Consider the following 17,643-nt stretch of genomic DNA (forward strand, 5'->3'; position numbering starts at 1 on the left):
GTCAACATTGTAATCAACTATACTTCAGTAAAAAAGAGTGTCAATTGCTGATAATAATTACAATATGGATGGTGATCGTGGTAAATGCTTGCTGAGGACTTCCGCGCCAGGCTCTATTCCAAGCAGGTCAACTTACTTATTATTTAAAACATCCCTATAAGGTAGACATTATTATTATTTGAATTTTATAGATGAGGCCATTAAAACGCAGGGAGGTTAACCAGCTTGCCCAAGGCCACACAGCTCATACATCCTAGCACCGAGATTCAAACACAGACAGTTTGGCTCCAGAGCTGTTACCCCTGGGCCAGTGTTCTCAATGTATTGTTGCCCCTCTGCGGAGCCTTTTTTTTTTTTTTTTTTTTTTTTTTTTTTGGAGCACAGGCTCCAGACGCGCAGGCTCAGCGGCCATGGCTCACGGGCCCAGCCGTTCCGCGGCATGTGGGATCTTCCCAGACTGCGGCACGAACCGGCGTCCCCTGCATCGGCAGGCAGACTCTCAACCCCTGCACCACCAGGGAAGCCCTGAGGAGCCTTTTTTTTTTTTTTTCCTGAGGAGCCTTTTTAATTGTTCTTTCTCCTAATCGTCTCCCACCATGAAAATTTAATGCCGTAGATTCACCATGTATTTGTTTATGCAGTGTGTGTGTATGTGTGTGTATATATATACAGACACAGACATATATATATCTGTGCTCTGTTCTATGCATAAGAAAGGAAAACTGCCCCCATCCTCAAGAATCAGTTTCTGCCCTCTTGGGGGCAGTATTCCCCCTGCTGAGAATATATGGCCCAGGCAGTATTGCTTTTCTAATATTAACAAACATAATAATAACACCACCACATTTGGAGCATGTTCTGAGCACTTTGCATTATTAAATCTTTTAGTCTTTGTTGCAACCACATGAGGTAGGTAAGTACTGTTATTACCCCCATCTTATAGATGGGGTATCCGAGGCACAGGGAGGTTAATTAATTCACTCCAAATCAGGTGACTAACAACAGGGAGAGGCCATATTCAAGCTTGTTTAACCATTGTACTATCCTGCTTCTCCACTGGGGTTATTCCAGTGCTTTATTGATCACCTGTTCTGCACCTGGCCCAGGTTAGAGCCCTGTTAGGAACTGAGGATACAGCAAGGAGAGGCACCAGTCTTGGCCCTCCCAGAATGTAGTTCTGCTGAAAGTGTGTGTTGGGGGAGTGGGAGTCAGGCTAGGCTGTATCCAGGTGCCTAGCACATAGTGGGTGCTCGTGTGTGGGAACTGCAGGGCTTTTTGAGCCTGCTGTGATGGAGTGTTCCCTGAGAGCAGGTCCAAGAATGTTAATGCCCTGCCCTCCTCCTAGACTCCACCAGGCCCAGGAGGCCCTAGGGCAGCCCTTATCACTCAGATTGTACCAATCCTAGGTGTGTGTATCTCCCTTCTGGGCTCACTCTTGCTCCCCCCGCGCCCCTGCTTGCAGCACAGGGCTGGCCCAGCAGTGGAAGAGGTGTGGCTTAGAGCTGAGTTGGGGGAGTGGAGGGGGCCCCGCTGGGGCCTGGGGCTGGCTTGGGGTCCTGTGAGAGGTGGGGGTGGCAGCATCCGGGCCACGGGTGATGCCCTGTCCGTGCCCCACCAGTGGAGAAGATCCGAGCCACCTTCACTGTCCTCCGGGCCTTTGGCTCTGTGTTCACCGGCCATAGCCGCTGTGCCACCCGGTTCTCCATGGTGATGTCACTGGACTTCAACGCCACAGGCCGAGTCACAGCCGCCCAGCTCCAGGTGAGGCTTCTGGGTGGGAGGGAGAGGGGGTTCTTTGGGGCTGCAGTAGCCTCAGCCCCACTCAGCAGGGCCCACGCCTCCAGCTGGAACCCTGGAATGTCTAAATGGTCATCGCTCCCCAGGCCAAAGCCAGCTCCTCCCACCTCGCTCAGTGCCCAGGCATCTCCTCCCCGAGCACGCCGGCTCGTCTGTGCCTCGGAGTATCACAGGGATGAAATATTCATGAGTAGATACATAATTCAGTCGCTCATTAGCTGGGTCTTAAAAGCGTAAGCCGAAATTAAACAGACGCTTGCTGGCCTGCTGCGGCAGCCCGTGTGTGACAGGCACATGGCCTGTTTGTTCCTCTCTCTGAAATCACCCGGCCCCTCCCCTTCCCCCCACAAACATTCTGTTTGAACAGAAAATAGGATTAGGTTATTAGAAGGGTTGTTTGTATGTGGAGCTGGGAGAATATCCAGACTCGCTGGTGCCCGATAAATCCCTTTCTGTCCCGGCCCTGAAAGTCTACCGTGCATCACCATGTGGGTCAAGTTATTAAGGGCTTCGGTTGCATACGAGTGTGTTGGAGGGCGGCTGTGGGCTAATTGTTAGTACCCTTGGATTTCTTCATCGGAATGAGCCTATTGCATTCGTTGATTCCCTGCATGGACTCTGAATCAGTGAGACAAAGGCCTGGCATGTTTTGATTTGGAGGCGTCCAGCCAAGTTGGGGCGTTAGGTGCTGCCTTGAAGTGGGCCTGGGGGTTGGTGGGGGTGTGCAGGCAGCCTATTGCGGCCTCGCGCAGACTGGGCGCCTGTTTTCTCCCCTGGCAGACGATGCTGTTGGAGAACAGCCACGTGGCCCGGCAGCTGGAAGGGGAAGGCAATTTCGAGGTTTTCTCCCAGATGCTAGCTGGATTGGACCTGGGTCTCAGGTGAGCGACTGGGCTGAGCAGGGACGGCCGAGGGCAGTGAGACAGAGGGCCCCTGCTCTCCAAGGCCCCAGCCCTACCTCTGCTTAGAGCTGAGAGGTAGAAGAGCCCAGTGGTTAGGAATCTGGCTTCTGATTCCAGCTGCCTGGTACTGCTCCTGGGCTGGGTGAACCTGGCCAGGTGTCACCTGCTCTGAACCTCTGTTTCTTCCTCTGTAAAGTGGAAATAGTACCTTGACTGACCTTACAGGATTAAGTGAGATAATTCACATATGGTTTTTTATACACGCTGGGGGGTGGTGGAGGCTATCTGCTGTGACGGTGACATTTCGGTACAGTTCTGACAGCAGCGTGGGAGGTGGGCAAGGAACAGCAGACCCCAAATCTTCCAGAAGCTCCTACACTCTGTGAGAGCCTTGGGTGCACCTGAGGTAGCTCAGGGCGAGGAGGCACCAGGTGGAACAACAGAGAAGCCAGAAGACTCATCTGGGAGGGCCTTCTTGGGGAGGTGGCCCAGGGAGTCATCTCTGCCCCTCGCTGACTCCTGGGAATTCTTGGACATGTGGCTCCCTGTCTCTGAGCCTTGGTTTCCTCATCTGTTGAATGAATGAGTAAGGTTCTATCTAGTGAAGCTCCAGGGAGTGCTCACCCCAGGTGAGGGGGGATAATTTTCAATTTCCCTCTGCGTCCCCCATCATTTGTCTCCTGCCTTCCACCCCTGTCTGAAGGGCAGGCCCAACCTGTCCTGAGCCTCCTGGCTAAGGCGAGAGGGGCACCTTACCCTTTGGAGAGAGGGCAGATTAGAGAGGAAACTCCCAGTTTTCAGAGCAGGGTAACAGAGGAGTAAGGAAGCTTTTGGAAGGCCTTCACTTAAGAAGGGCCCAGTGAGGGCAGCAAGCGAGGAATATTCGGGAGGTAGGGCCAGGGCCTGAGGCAGACACTGGGGCCACCTGGGGCACCACGTGGAGCCCCATGCCATGATGACCATCTGCCCTCCAGGCCACTGGTGTGGGTGGGTCCTCCCTTACTTCTGGTCACTTCTCTGTTTCCAGGACAGAACTGTACCTGCACCAGCTGGCAGACAGCAGCTCCTTCGGCATGGGCGTGTGGCCTAAGGTAAAGAGGAGGTCTTTCTGGGTGTGAGTGGGTGTCTGTGTCCCCGTGGCCAAGATGGGAGGGTCCCCTGTGTGACTCGTCCCTCTGCCACTGGGGTGAGTAGTTGGCAAGGGCTGGTCATGTGGGGGGGGGCAGGGTTGCCTTTATGGGGCCTGGGCTTGTCAGGGAAATGAGTCGTGCAAATAAAGGGAACCAGGAGGTGGTTTGTGTAGAGGTAAGGGCGCGGTCTCCGGACAGGCTGTCTGGGTTCAAACCCCGGCTCTGACACTTGCTGGATATGAGACCTCAGGCATGGACCCTAGCCTCTCTGAATGTCTGTGTCCTCTTCGGTAAAATAACAATAGTAGCGGTGTCTGCCTCATGGACCTGTTGTCAGGATTAAATGAAACGATGTGCAGAAGGCAGCTAGCACTGGGCTTGGATTACATCAGTCAGTGGCAGTTTTCTTAGGAAATATTGTTGATGATTAATGCGGCTTCCTGGAAGATGGGCCCTGTGAGTAGGGCCTTGAGAGGTGGTATTCAGTTGTTTAAAAAGGCACATTGTTCACTTGTTTATTCTTTTATTTATTTTTTTATATTTTAAAAGTTGTTTTGAGTCACCCACGCCCACCCCCACTCCTACCATCACCCCCTGTGCCAGGCCTGTGCTGAGTGCTGGGATTATGGTCCTCATCCCTGAATTTTCACCCTATCAAGAGAGAAAGACTTGGGAATTAATGCAATCATGTGGGGTAACAGAAATGCCAGAGTTTGTACAACATTCTGTACACCAGAGGATAGATGAAAGCTACTTGGCCTCAGTCAGGGAAGGCTTCTTAGCCAAGGGGACATCTGACCTGGGTTTTGAAGGATGAGTAGGAGCTTACCAGGCAGAGGGGAGTGAATCATTTCTACTCTGAAGCCCTTTTCCAAACATACATGTCAGGGAAACAAATGGCGCTGGAATAATTTGGTATCGTCATGCAAAAGAAAAGAATTTCAGTCCACAGATTCACACCATGTACAAAAATTGACCAAAAAAAATGGATCATAGACCTTAATATAAAACTTAAAATCACAAAAGTTCTAGAAGAAAACAGGAGGAAAATTTCTGTAACTTTGGATCGGGCAAAGGCTTCATAGATATGAACCCAAAAGCGCAGTCCATGAGAGAACAAATTGATGAATTGCACTTTGTTGAAATTAAGAACTTCTGCTCTTTGAGTGTCACTGTTAATGTGAAAATACAAGCCACAGACTGGGAGAAAATACTTGCAAATCACATATCTGATAAAGTCTTTGAATCCAGAATTTATAAATGATTCTCAGAACTCATAAATAACCCAACAAAAAAGGTGGGCAAAAGATTTCAACATAGACTTCCCCAAAGGAGGTACTTAGATGGCATGTGAAAGTATATTAAACATCCTTAGTCATTAAAGAAATTGAAACTCGAACCACGATGAATACTACTACACAATTACTGGAGTGTCTACACTTGAAAAGATTGATCATACCAGTGCTGGTGAGAGTGAGGGGTCACTGGAACTCTCATGCCCTGCTGATGGGAGTGGAAAATAGTGCACCATGTTGGAAAACGGTCTCTTACAAAGTTAAACATACACCTCCCACGTGGCACGCTAGTCTACTCCTAGGTATTTATGCAGGAGAATGGAAGTGTACATTCGTGCAAAATTTATTTTACATGAAAGTTCACTAGCAGTTTTATGTGTAAGAGCCAAAACCTAGAAACTACCCAAAATGTCTATTAACAGGTGAATGGATGAATTCATTGTAGAAAACCATAAAGGTAGTATACTACTCAGTAATAACGGTGAACTGCTGATAAATGCAAGAACATGATGGCTCTCAAAGTAATTGTGCTGAGTGAAAAATCTCAGATGAAAGAGTACAACCATGTAACCCCATGTATTTGAAACTCTAGAAAATGCCAACGAATCTGCTGTGACAGCAAACAGGTCAGTGGTTGCCTGGGGTTTTGGTTGCAGGAGGAGGGGAGAGAGGATTATGAAAGGGAACTTTTGCGGGTGATGGATGTGTCCATTGTCTTGAGTGCTGACACTTTCACGGGTCTATATGTCAAAGCTTATCACAGCGTACTTGTTAAAGATGAGTGGTTTATTTTTGCCAGTAACACCTCAGTAAGGCTGTCTCACACACTCTCTCTCTCTCTCTGCTGGGTGCTATCCACAGAGTTACTGATCAAGTAGGTCTGGGCCAGGGCCTGAGAATCTGCATTTCTCACAAGTCCCCAGGTGATGCTGAAGCTGTGGGTCCAGGGACCCCACTTTGAGAACCACTGTAGGTGAGTCTGTTTCGACAGTGAGGGGAGTGGGCTGAGGTGTGGTGATGCGGCTCCCCCGGCTTCACCTGCCTGACGCTCCCCTGCACCGGGGGGACTTGCAGTATGTTCTTCTTCCATGCCTCTTCTGCCCCTGGTTTCCGGCCGCTAGGAGCCCAGACTGGCCCCAGGACGGCAGGGGATGCGAGGCTATCCCAGTGCTGGGTTTTCTTTAATGAGGTTGGGCCACATGTATCCATTTGAATTAGCAAGAGCGTTGTTGTTTGTTTTCTTGGTTTTGAGGAGAAGGGCTCAAGCCAGGCCCTCGTGAGCATCTCAGCCTGACCTGTTTGTTCACAGTCTGCATACAGGAATGGGGCACAGTGTGAACCCAATCAAGGAGGTGTTTGAAGTGGCTTTCTTTTCTTGTGTGTTTCTGGGGGTTGTTTTTTTTAGACCAGTTGATCTGTGGGAACTGGTAGGGTATTTCTTTGTTCTCACCCTGCTACCTGGCAGGTATGGAGCGTGTTTTCTTTGTTCTCTAAGAGCAAAAATACAAGCTGGAAATTCGTCGGTCTTTGATACAATCCTGGGCTAGTTTTCTCCGACTGGGCCATCAGGTACTGGCTCAGTGAAGGACTTTGGTGGTCAGGAAATCACCCCAAGAATGAGAGTTGCTAAGTACAAGCCCCCGAAGTCGCCAGAGTCAGCAAATAAAAATACGGGATACCTAGACCATATTCATCTTGTAACTGATCTAACAGCATGGTGACTATAGTTAACAATACTGGACTTACTGTACATTTGAAATATCCTGGGAGAGTAGAACTTATGTGTTCTTACCACACACCAAGAAACGGTAACTATGTGAGGTGATGGGTGTATTAATTAACTTCAATGGGTAATAATTTTACAATGTTTACGTATATCAAATCCTCACATTGCACACCTAAAAATATACAAGTTTTGTTTTTCAATTATAATTCAGTAAAGCTGGAAAAAATACATGATGCCCGGTTAAATTTGAGTTTCACATAAACGTCGGATACTTTTTTTAACTTAAGTGTGTCCCAAATATTACATGGGCAGGCCTGGAGGGTTGAAGTTGTTTCAGAGAGGGCTACCTGGAGGAGGTGAGTACAAGCTGGTCTTGGACTGTGAGAGAAGTTAGGCAGGTGCAGTGAGGCCAGCCTTCCTGCTGCACCGAGCTCCCGATGCAGAGGCAACGGTGGGGGAGAGCCAGCAGTGCAGTGGTTGCAGAGCACAGGGTGAGGATGTGGGCCCGGGGGGGCTGTCAGCTGGAGCGGGGCCAGGTTGTGGGGAAGCCGGCCCTCGGGGTGGTGCTGGCCCTCCGTGGCCGCCTTCGCTCACTGATGGCCAGCTTCCCCTCCTGGTCCCCGCACTGTGTCCTCCTGCCTGCCACATTTCAGCTTTTACTTATTTATTGATAAAATTTATTTATTTATTTTTTTTTGCGGTACGCGGGCTTCTCACTGCTGTGGCCTCTCCCGTTGCGGAGCACAGGCTCTGGACGTGCAGGCTCAGCGGCCATGGCCCACGGGCCCAGCCGCTCCATGACACGTGGGATCCTCTTGGACCGGGGCACGAACCCGTGTCCCCTGCATCGGCAGGCGGACTCTCAACCACTGCGCCACCAGGGAAGCCCCACACTTCAGCTTTAAATGGAACTTATTTGAGATCTGTTAGGGCACCAGGACACATTTGAAATCACAAAGCTTTCATATTATTTTCTTCTCTATAATTTATTTTTCCGCAACCTAGACTGATGTTTTAAAAAAGTACCAGCAGCAGTGGTCATAATAATAATAATAATCCTTGCCTCCCAGCAGTTTGCTTCTGGCTGGCAGCAGCCAGGCTTTGGCCTGAGGCACATTTATTTTTTATGACCCAGGCATCAACTGTGGAGGAATGGGCTCCAGACAGAAGGATGGGGGATCAGGCACTCCTGCCAGGGGCTGTGCCAGGAGCTTTCTCTTACTTAATTCTCCTAAGGACCCTTTGACAGAAGGGATTATTATCACATCTGTTGGTTGGGAGGAGTAATCAGGCTCAGAGAGGTGAAACTACTTGCTTAAGGGCACACAGCTTTTAAGTGGCAGAAGCAGGGAATCCAGGTTGGCCTGACTCCAAATGGTCTCTCTTGTTCATCTCTCGCTGTCATCTCAGGTCTGTGCCCTGGCTGAAGACCGCATGCTCTGGGATGTGCCCCAGTGTGCACCCTTGGGTCACTTCTCTCTCAGCTTCAGTTTTTCCCCCTGTGGAATGGGTGGAACAACACCCTGATCCTCGGTCTGCTCCTAGGGTACGGGCTCAGTAAAGAATCTGGCGTACGTAGTGACTCTGTCCCTCCCCACCTGGGTGGCCTTGGGCAAGTGCCTTAGCCTCTCTGATCCTCAGTTTCTCCTCTGACAACTGGAGAGATTCACAGCTGCCTTACAAGGTAAAAGCACCTAGTGCAGCATTGTAGGTGCTCAGTTAACCCTTCTCTTCTCCCTCCTTAAATGGACTTGGCAGTGCCCGGAGAGAACGTGGACCCGTCAGTGTTGAGGTAAAGGGAGCCCTTGGCTCTGGCTGGACACCTGTCCTGCCCTCCCCGTGGTCTCTGTCAAGTTCACCCACCTGTGCAGGCACCCACGTTTCTTTTGCAAAACAATAGAGTCAGTGTTCTGCATTTCCCTCCCAGATCCGGCTCCAGATCCAGGGGCTGGAACCGTGGGAATCCTTCCAGCACTGGGTTGATTGGTTGTAGAGACACAGGGGAGCCCACCCTGGCCCTGGAGGAGGGGGTGTGGTTTACATCCCCGTGAAGCAGAGTGCAACCCCAGGCCCGAACTGTGCTTATAACCAGGGGCAGAACTCCAGGGGCCGGTTCCCACGGCCAGGGAGGCCCCTGGTGCCGCGCCCTCCACCAGAGAGCAGCGCCCAGCTGCAGATCGTGGCTCCCTGCGGCCCTGCACCCTGTGAGAGGGGCCTGCACGTGCACCCTCAGGGGGCTTGACACCTGACGCACCATGTCTTCCAGCCCCGCACCCTTCTGCTAGGAGACCCTGCCCGCCTGCCCGGCCAGCGCCCGCTCCTGCTCGTGCTGGTGGCTGCATACAGTGCTTCTTCCCACAGGCTGCCTCCTTACCCCTCCCCAAAGCCCCCCAGGCCCAGCACTCACCCTGTGCCGTCAGTGCCTGTCTGCACATCTGTCCCCCTTATTGGACTGGGAGCCCCTCAAGGACGGGCCACGCCTGATTCACTTGCCAGGGACTGCTGTGCAGCAGCAGGGAAGGTGTCCCTGGAAGGCCTGACAGCCTGGGCAAAGGCATGGGGTCGAGCCCAGCATTAACTGAGTGCCACTGTGTGCTGGGCGCTGTGCTGGTGCTTTACACACTTCAACTCATTTAATCCTCACGGTGGCCTGGGAGGAGGTTTGGCTGTTATTTTCATTCTGCAGTGGTGGAAACTGAGCCTCCAGCGCAAGGGCAAGAGATTTGTGCAGTCACACTGCAGGGACGCAGAGCCGAGAGAACACGCAGTTCCGTCTGCCTCCAAATCCAAACCTGGCCCCTCTCTGCATTGTCGCAATCTCGTGGGTGCTCTAAATGCAGCCCGGTTGAATGTGGAGAGAACATTTTGGATTTTATTTTTTGCACTAAGTTACCTGCCATCTTGGGTTAACCTTGAGTCTTTAATTGCATCAGACAAAGCCTAGGCATCTTCTGAGCCAGCTTTTACTTTTTCACTTTTTTATTTCAATTCAGTTGAGATGTACAGTCAAATGTTTATGAAAGCACTAATTTTAAGTGTACAACTCAGTGATGATTATGTTCTTGCACGCATCTGCGACCCCACACCAGCTCAACATCTAGAACATTCCTCATTCCAGTAAAGGCTCCCTTGAGTCCCCACCCCATCAGAGGCATCCCTCCCACCTGAGTTATCATCCTAACTTCCCTTCCCATAGGGTAGTTTTGCCCACATCTGGTCTTCATGCAACCAGAATCCACAGTGCATGTTCTTTTGTACATGGCTCCTTTGTCTCATATGGAATCTGTGGGGTTCATACACGTGCTTGCATGATCAGTGACGTGATCTTTTCCATTGCTGCGTGGTACCCCATCACTGTGCCCTGGCTGGACCACCCACTGTTTATCCATTCTCCTCTTGGTAGACGTTTCGGCCGTGAGTTGATTTATCCCACTGATCTGATTTCTATTTTCGTGGTTTTGAGGCAAGGACTGGCTTTTGTCAGGGCATTATGCAGAGGTGTCTGGCTCCCTAGAAGTTTAGGGAACTGTAAACATCCTCGTGATTCTAATTGCTTTAGCTCAGAAGCATATATATTCATCCCTCCGTGTCTTCTGTTGCAGCAGAGACCGGGGGAGGTGGGGAGGAGAGAAAAAGAAGCAAACAAGCTTTAGTGGAAGTTTTCTAATTCTTCTGTTCGTGTGAGCTAAGTGGCAGATGATGGAGTCTGCCTGTAATTTAAAGTCAAATGCACCTGGCTGACAGTGGGAGCCATAATAAATGTGTTGCCACTGTCCGTTTGGTGTCCTTTCTCTGCTACTTTGAAATCTCATAAATAACCAAGAGCGTGTTGGTAAGATGCCTTCCTCCCCTCCGTCTGCTCCAGCGGAGCAGCTGCAGTCGCTAGGTTGAGCTCCTCGTTGCTAGGGTTTTTGTGGTCCTGTGGTGCCCCAGAAATATGATGGATCAGTGAAACATGCTTTTGCTATTAATTGAAATGTTTCCACAGCGAATCTCTCAATGTCACTGCATGCTTTGACGTTGTCCCAGTAGGTCGATGATCCTTGCAGGCTTCTTTCCCAGTTAGAAGAAGTGGCTTGAGGGAAGGGGACAAGTGGCCTGGACGGGGAGTCAGAAAGCCTGATTCTAATCCTGTATCTGACGCTAACTTGCTTTGTGACCTTGGGCAAGCGTTGTCCCCTCTCTCAGCATTGGACTCCATAAAATTCAAGGACCTTCCAGCTTTGACAGCTTACAGTTCATCACCCAAGCTCTGTCAACAGGCCAAGTGCAAATCAGGTCCTCATTATCTGTTGGAGGATTATTGACAAAAGAATTCTCATCCCTAGCTCACTTCCTTTCAACCCAGCAGGCTTCTGGGTCGTGTCTCCTTGGCCAGATGGCGTGTGTGGAGTTAGGAGTTTCAGACTAATTTTAATATTCAATCAGACATAATTGGGGGAACTTCCCTGGTGGCACAGTGGTTGAGAATCCGCCTGCCAGTGCAGGGGACACAGGTTCAAGCCCTGGTCCAGGAAGATCCCACATGTCGCAGAACAACTAAGCCCGTGCGCCATAACTACTGAGCCAGTGCTCTAGAGCCCATGAGCCACAACTACGGAGCCTATGTGCCACAACTACTGAAGCCCACGTGCCTAGATCCTGTGTTCTGCAGCAAAAGAGGCCACCGCAATGAGAAGCCCGCACACCACAACGAAGAATAGCCCCTGCTCACCGCAACTAGAGGAGGCCTGTGCACAGCAACGAAGACCCAAGGCAGCCAAGAATAAATAGATAAATAAATATATAAATTTATTTTTAAAAAAAGCAAACGTAATGGGGATCATAAATCAGAAAAACGAAAAGTGACACCCTAAAACCCAACCCATAAACATCTGCTCATACTATTTTCTCTTTCCTCCTGCTTAAAAATCTTTGGCAGTTTCCCTCTGCGTGCCCCGGGGATGGCAGACAGGGTCTGTTTCAGTTGCTGAGGCAGACCATTGGGTGGCGCTGCAAGGGGGGACATCCTGAAAAGAATCTGGACTCGCTGGTTTGCTGTGGGATCTTCATTGATTGGTGTTGTCTGCCACGGGTCCAGGGGTGTAAATAGGGATGCGTGTTTGTCCATCGTGGCTGGAGATTTAAGCCTATGCCCTTTAATACTGTGTTTGAGGCCTTCTCCATGGCACCGGCCAGCTTCTCGTGCTTATTTCCTCCCCCACTCTGTCTGCCCCACCTCCAAAAATACCTGCTTCTCTGTCCGCGTTCAGTTGAGCACCTGTTGTCTCCAAAGATGTCCTTGGTTCCCGTTGTTCCCTCTGCCCGTCAGGCCTTTTATTCCATCCAGTTGGTCAGCTCTGCCTGTTTGTCTTTCAGACTTCAATCACAATCTTGTCCCATCTTCTGCGACATTCTCTTTGACTCTCTCGAGTGGGATTAATTGGCCAGGCCCTCCTCTGAGATCCCACAGTCGCCCACTTAGCCTGTTTCGCACTTAGTTGTTTCTGAGTCTCTTTCCACTTCTAGCTTGAGAGGTCCTCAAAGTCAAGTTCTGGATTTCGCTCATCTCTGTCTCTCCAGAGCCCAGCATGGTGCAGAGCCTCAATAAATCTGTTGAATGAACACACGAATGAATAAAAATCATGTCGCCTTCCAAAGTCAGATAGAAATGATTTTTATAACTTTCCCAGCAGCCTGAGTTCTGTGTGTCAGTACTCCCCAGCTTAATCGTGGGTAATTTACCATGATCATAAAATGACCACACATTCCCCCCAGACCGAGCCCTGCTTCCACTTGCAAGTTTGCATTTCCTCCACCGTGACGGTCTGTTTGTCTTCCTTTTTCCCCTTGCTCTCAGCCTGAAGACAAGCAGAGGGCGGCGGCTGCCTTCGCCCAGCTCCAGGGTGCCATGGAGACGCTGGGCGTTTCGGGGAGCGAGCAGAGGGCCATTTGGCGGGTGTTGGCAGCCATCTACCACCTGGGTGCGGCGGGGGCCTGTAAAGGTACGTGCTTGCCGCCGGGCTCACCTGGGCTGCCAGCTGTCTCCACCAGCAGGTGCCTGACAAGGCCCTTCTTTCCGTGAGGTGGGACAGGGTCAGCCTGTCATCTTCCCCATCTCTGGGACTGCTCTGGGGGAGGCTGCCGAACCAGGCGTGCCGAGAAGGCAGCGGGCTGGGTGTTTCAAGCAAACAGCGTAACCCAGCGCTGTCCAGTGGAACTTCCTGTGATGATAGGGGGAGGTTCTCTGTCCAGTAGGGTGGCCGCTAGCTGTACGTGGCTGTCGAGCTTTTGACATGCAGCTGGTGCAGCAGAGGTGTTGAATTTTTCATTGCATTAAATTCTAATTAACATACATTTAAATAGCCACATGTAGCTAGCGGTTACTGTGCTGAGACACCCTGAAACGGGTGAGAGGAGGCTGGGTCCACGCCAGGAAGGTGATGTCTTCCTGTCTAGACATCCTGGAGATGCTCACACCACGTGCGCTGAAGCTGACCCAGCTCTCCTTCTCCCAGACCTGCTCCCAGCCTTAACTGTCTGTTTGCTTATTGTCCCTACTTCAAGTTGGTCTCCGCCCCCCATCCCTATCCAGTCGTTGACCTTGCCCTGTAGATACTTTCTGTGACAGCATTTCTGTCCTGACTTCTCTATTCTTACTATTATCACCTTAGACTAAGTATTTGCTAGTCCTTCTCTTGCTTGGACCGTTGCGACAGCGTCGTTGCATATGGCTTGGCTCAACCCTCATTGTGGCCACTGGGCTCCTTTCTAAAACGTAGACCTGTTGTGCCCTTCCCTGCTTAGACTCCTCCTGAGGCTCTCTGTCTGCTACATCAAGTACAATTCCTTGACTTGGCATTCAAGGCTCCTCACTTCCCTAACCAGACTCTTGTGCCATTGCGTCTGGCACTACGAAAGGTCCCGGGGAGACGGTCACTATCAAGAGCAGTGTGGCTCCTGCCGTCATGGGGCTTGTGGTACCTTATGCTGTGATTGGGTCTTAGTCTAGCTGTTTCCTGTAGAGAGTGGCTTCCTTTGGGCCCAGAACATAGAGTTGGAATTTACTTTCTGAATGGATACATGTGTGCGTGGAGGTCTGTCCTCTGGAGCTGTGTGTTGACTCTGGCTGACATTCTGGGCCGTTCCTCTGTGGGGCAGCAGACTTCTTTGGAATATGCTGGCATGTTATTCCTGCCATTCCCGTACCCGTGGGCCTTGTGGCCTGTTCTTTTGATTTTCATACACTTGAGCTGCATTGGTCCACTGATTTGATTTTGGACATTTCTAGAAGTTATGCTGAGTCAGAAATAGGTAGGGTAGGGAGTCCACAGTTGGTCCAAGCCAAGGGCAGACATGCTTAACTGGGCAAACCTGGAAAAATCAAATGCGACTTGCCTTTTCCAGAAATCAGCCGTGGGCCATGCTCAATGCCCTGACCATTTGGAAATCAGCCAGCTTTGTAAACGGACTGGGATTGGGGATGTCATTGCACAGTTCAGATCAGAAAAGCTGTTGAAGGTTTAGAGTTGGGGCACAGGCATCTATAGATTGGGGATGTGTGGAAGGAAGCAAACCTGTTTTACAGAATAGAAAACTGAGGCTCAGAAAGTCTAGGTGCAATAAACTCCAGGCTGGGGCTTCCCTGATGGTGCAGTGGTTAAGAATCTGCCTGCCAGTGCAGGGGACACAGGTTTGAGACCTGGTCCGGGAAGATTCCACATGCCACAGAGCAGCTAAGCCCGTGCATCACAACTACTGAGCCTGTGTTCTAGAGCCCGTGCTCCGCAACAGGAGAAGCCACCACAGTGAGAAGCCTGTGCACTGCAACAAAGAGGAGGCCCCGCTCCCCGCAACTGGAGAAAAGCCCACGCAGCAACGAAGACCCAACACAACCCCCCAAAAAAACCTCCAGGCTATGGGCACTTGAGGGAGGCAGATTTGAGTTCAAAACCAAACTTCTCTGAGTTTCAGAGAGGCCTTCTCTTTCATTGGGCCAAGACTGGGGTTGGTGTGAGGATTAAATGGAATAAAGAAGAGAAAGCTGAATTAAGCTGCTTTCCACAGAGGCACACCCTGAGAAAAAAATTGCACGTAGGGGAGGGGGTATCAGGAGGAACCAATAGGGAAGTGAGGGAAGAAAGGCAGGTGATGCTGGAGCCTTAAGGAGTGGATTAGCTCTGGGAAGTGGGGGGCCAGTGTCTCTCGGGACCTCTGGGAGACTCTGAAGAACATGTCTCCTCATCGAGTATTATTCGAGGGGCGAGGGAGCCGGGATATTGATCTATACCGCCTCCTGCTTCTCCCTGGTTGAAGGTTGCTCCTGGGGAGCATTCCCCACTGCCTTTCCAACCTGCCCCATGCATGAGCTGAGCATGTTCCGGCAGCCAGGAAAGCAGAGAGGCGCAGACAGGTACCTGTAGTGACAGGCCAGGGACACGTGTGGGGTGGTACGTATGGAATGGCCAGGGCGAGGGGTGGTGGACAGGTCATCCATGCTTCTAGCTCAAGGCAGTCCCTCAGTAGACTGTGTTGTTGAGCTGGGTTAGGTGACTCTCCTAGGGGTCGCAGCCATGTGCCTCTCTGCTTCGCTCAACTCAAATGGTCTTGCTACCTCCCGGCACTCAGCAAAGCCTAGGGAGAGAACAGAGCGGTTGGGACCTGCCTTCCGATTTCCATTGTCACACTTGAGCCCTCTCTGCCTCTGATGTGACAAAATGGAGGCTAAGGGAGCCCCCAGTCTATTGACCTGTCACCAGAGAAGAAAGCCTGACTTTCTTCTCCTGAGGCTCATGGGGCACCCCCTCTGATGTGGGCTTGGGACTCTTACCTGTAGCTGCCTGTAACGATAAAAGAGAAAGGCACATTTATAAATATTTTATTAATACATGATTATGGCAATAATTCCTCCCAGCCTCCCCCCACCCCACATTATAAATTATTTTAAGAGGAGCTGCTGTCAGTCTGCCTGAGAGGCCTGCTTGATGATTTGCTTACTATATATTCTGCTTTGGAAGATTTCGTAATAGGTTGCTCTAAAATCAGCTATTAAGAATTTCAAAGTCATATATAAATGTCTTTGCTTTGTGTCATAACAGATCATTTCGAAATATATTAAGAATCATTTCCGTTAATCAGGTTTTTTTTTTTTTTTTCCATTAAAACGATGCTCACCTTGCAGCGCACCCAGCTTCCTTAACTTATTTTGAAAGTCCTGATCCTGTTTTTAAAAACCAATATCCGTCCCTGTGGGTAGATTTCAGGCCTTATAACTGGACTTAGGATTTTTGAACTGTTTCAGCAGTAACGACAACCACCACTAATACTGGTTTAGCGTTTGATGGTTTCAGAAGCACTTGTACCTCTCTTGTGCCTTTTGATCTGATTGGATTCATACAATAACCTGGTGAGGAAGGATAGTGCCATGGGCAAGAGTCAGCCTCCCGGCTTGGCTTCTCTGAACCTCAGTTTCCTCCTCTGTAAAATGGGGCTAATGATGGCACCCACTTTGTAGGCTTGTCTTGAGGATTAAATGAGTCAGTGCCAAACGTGTGGAGCACAGGACTTGGCTCACGGCTTTATAAGAGGAGGAATGCGGTTTACCTGACGTCGCACAGCTAGTATGTTCCAGAGTAAGGTTTGGAACCACGGCCGGTCTCCCTGCAAAGATCACTCCCCATCCCTCGACTTTGCAGAGGGCTGTTAGGGTCATTCCTTGCTGGAGAAATGACCTGTTTTCCTGGGCTCTGTGCTGAGTGCTTATAGACGTGATGTCACCGCACAGCCTTAGACTAGCCCAGGAGGAGCGAGAACTATTAGATGCCCATTTTACAGATGAGGAGACTGAGGCCTGCCAGAGAGGTTCATCCTCATCTCCAAGGACACACAGCTAAAGCCAGAGGTGGGATTTGGACCCAGGTCTGCCCAGGCACTGAGCCTAACCTCTGAGACGACACCTCTGGTCTCCCTGGCCCTGTGTGCCACTGCTTCTGGCCTCACAGGCTCCAAGGGCTGGTGATGTCACTTGTTCACTAGGGTGCCCTGTTTTTATTCATGACACTTCTGACACCAAATGTGTGGGGTTTTCCTTACACCAACCAGTCCTCTGATTCTCCGGACACCAACTGGGTGTCCTACAATTTAGTCCACTCCTGTTACTACTTGGAGTTAGTGCAGGTTATGGGCTCGGTCCCACAAGACTGTACCACTTCAGACATTGTTCATAAGTTTGGGCCACCTGTACTTCTGATGGACCAGCTATAAAGTTGGGCTCCCACAGACACCTCCTTGGTTTGATAATTTGCTGGAATGACTCACAGAACTTAGGAGGGTTTTTACTTACCAGTGCCTGTTTATCTTAAGGCATACAACTCAGGAACAGCCAAACGGAAGAGATGCGCAGGGCAAGTTATAGAGCAAGGGGCTTTCCTGCCTTCACTGTGCGACCCTCCCGGCACCCCTCAGTGTGTTCAGTGACCCGGAAGCTCTCTGAGCTCCATCGTTCGGGGTTTTTGGAGGTTTCATTACACAGGCATGATTGATTAAATCATTTAAATCAGTCACGGCCCCAGCATACTCCTGGGGGCCCCTGAGTCTCCTCTCTTGGGGGAGTGTCATTAGGCCCCCACTGACCCCTGAGTTCCTGCAGGGCGCTGCCACCGTGACCTTCCCCCGCCACCTTCTGGGTCCCTCCAGCCCGTACGACTTGGTGTTCTTGACCCCAGGAGTCTGGCTGCCTGTGGGGCTCTGGAGCACCCTGTCATCAGCAGTTCCCTGGGCAGCATCGGGGTCAGAGAGGGCACCCCCCCCCCCCC

General features: G+C 50.7%; 1 protein-coding gene across 1 annotated transcript in view; it reads left to right on the plus strand.

The window, feature by feature from the left end:
- MYO18B (myosin XVIIIB) overlaps positions 1 to 17,643 on the plus strand; it is a 227,650-nt gene that overhangs the window by 19,243 nt on the left and 190,764 nt on the right. Inside the window, exons 8-11 of the mRNA XM_007461210.1 lie at positions 1,619 to 1,761; positions 2,578 to 2,678; positions 3,727 to 3,790; positions 12,690 to 12,834. Of these exons, the coding sequence (XP_007461272.1) occupies positions 1,619 to 1,761; positions 2,578 to 2,678; positions 3,727 to 3,790; positions 12,690 to 12,834 (453 nt within the window). The remainder of the gene's footprint in view (positions 1 to 1,618; positions 1,762 to 2,577; positions 2,679 to 3,726; positions 3,791 to 12,689; positions 12,835 to 17,643) is intronic.

The sequence above is a fragment of the Lipotes vexillifer genome, unplaced genomic scaffold (assembly GCF_000442215.2).
Source record: "Lipotes vexillifer unplaced genomic scaffold, Lipotes_vexillifer_v1.1 scaffold691, whole genome shotgun sequence".
Lineage (NCBI taxonomy): Eukaryota > Metazoa > Chordata > Mammalia > Artiodactyla > Lipotidae > Lipotes > Lipotes vexillifer.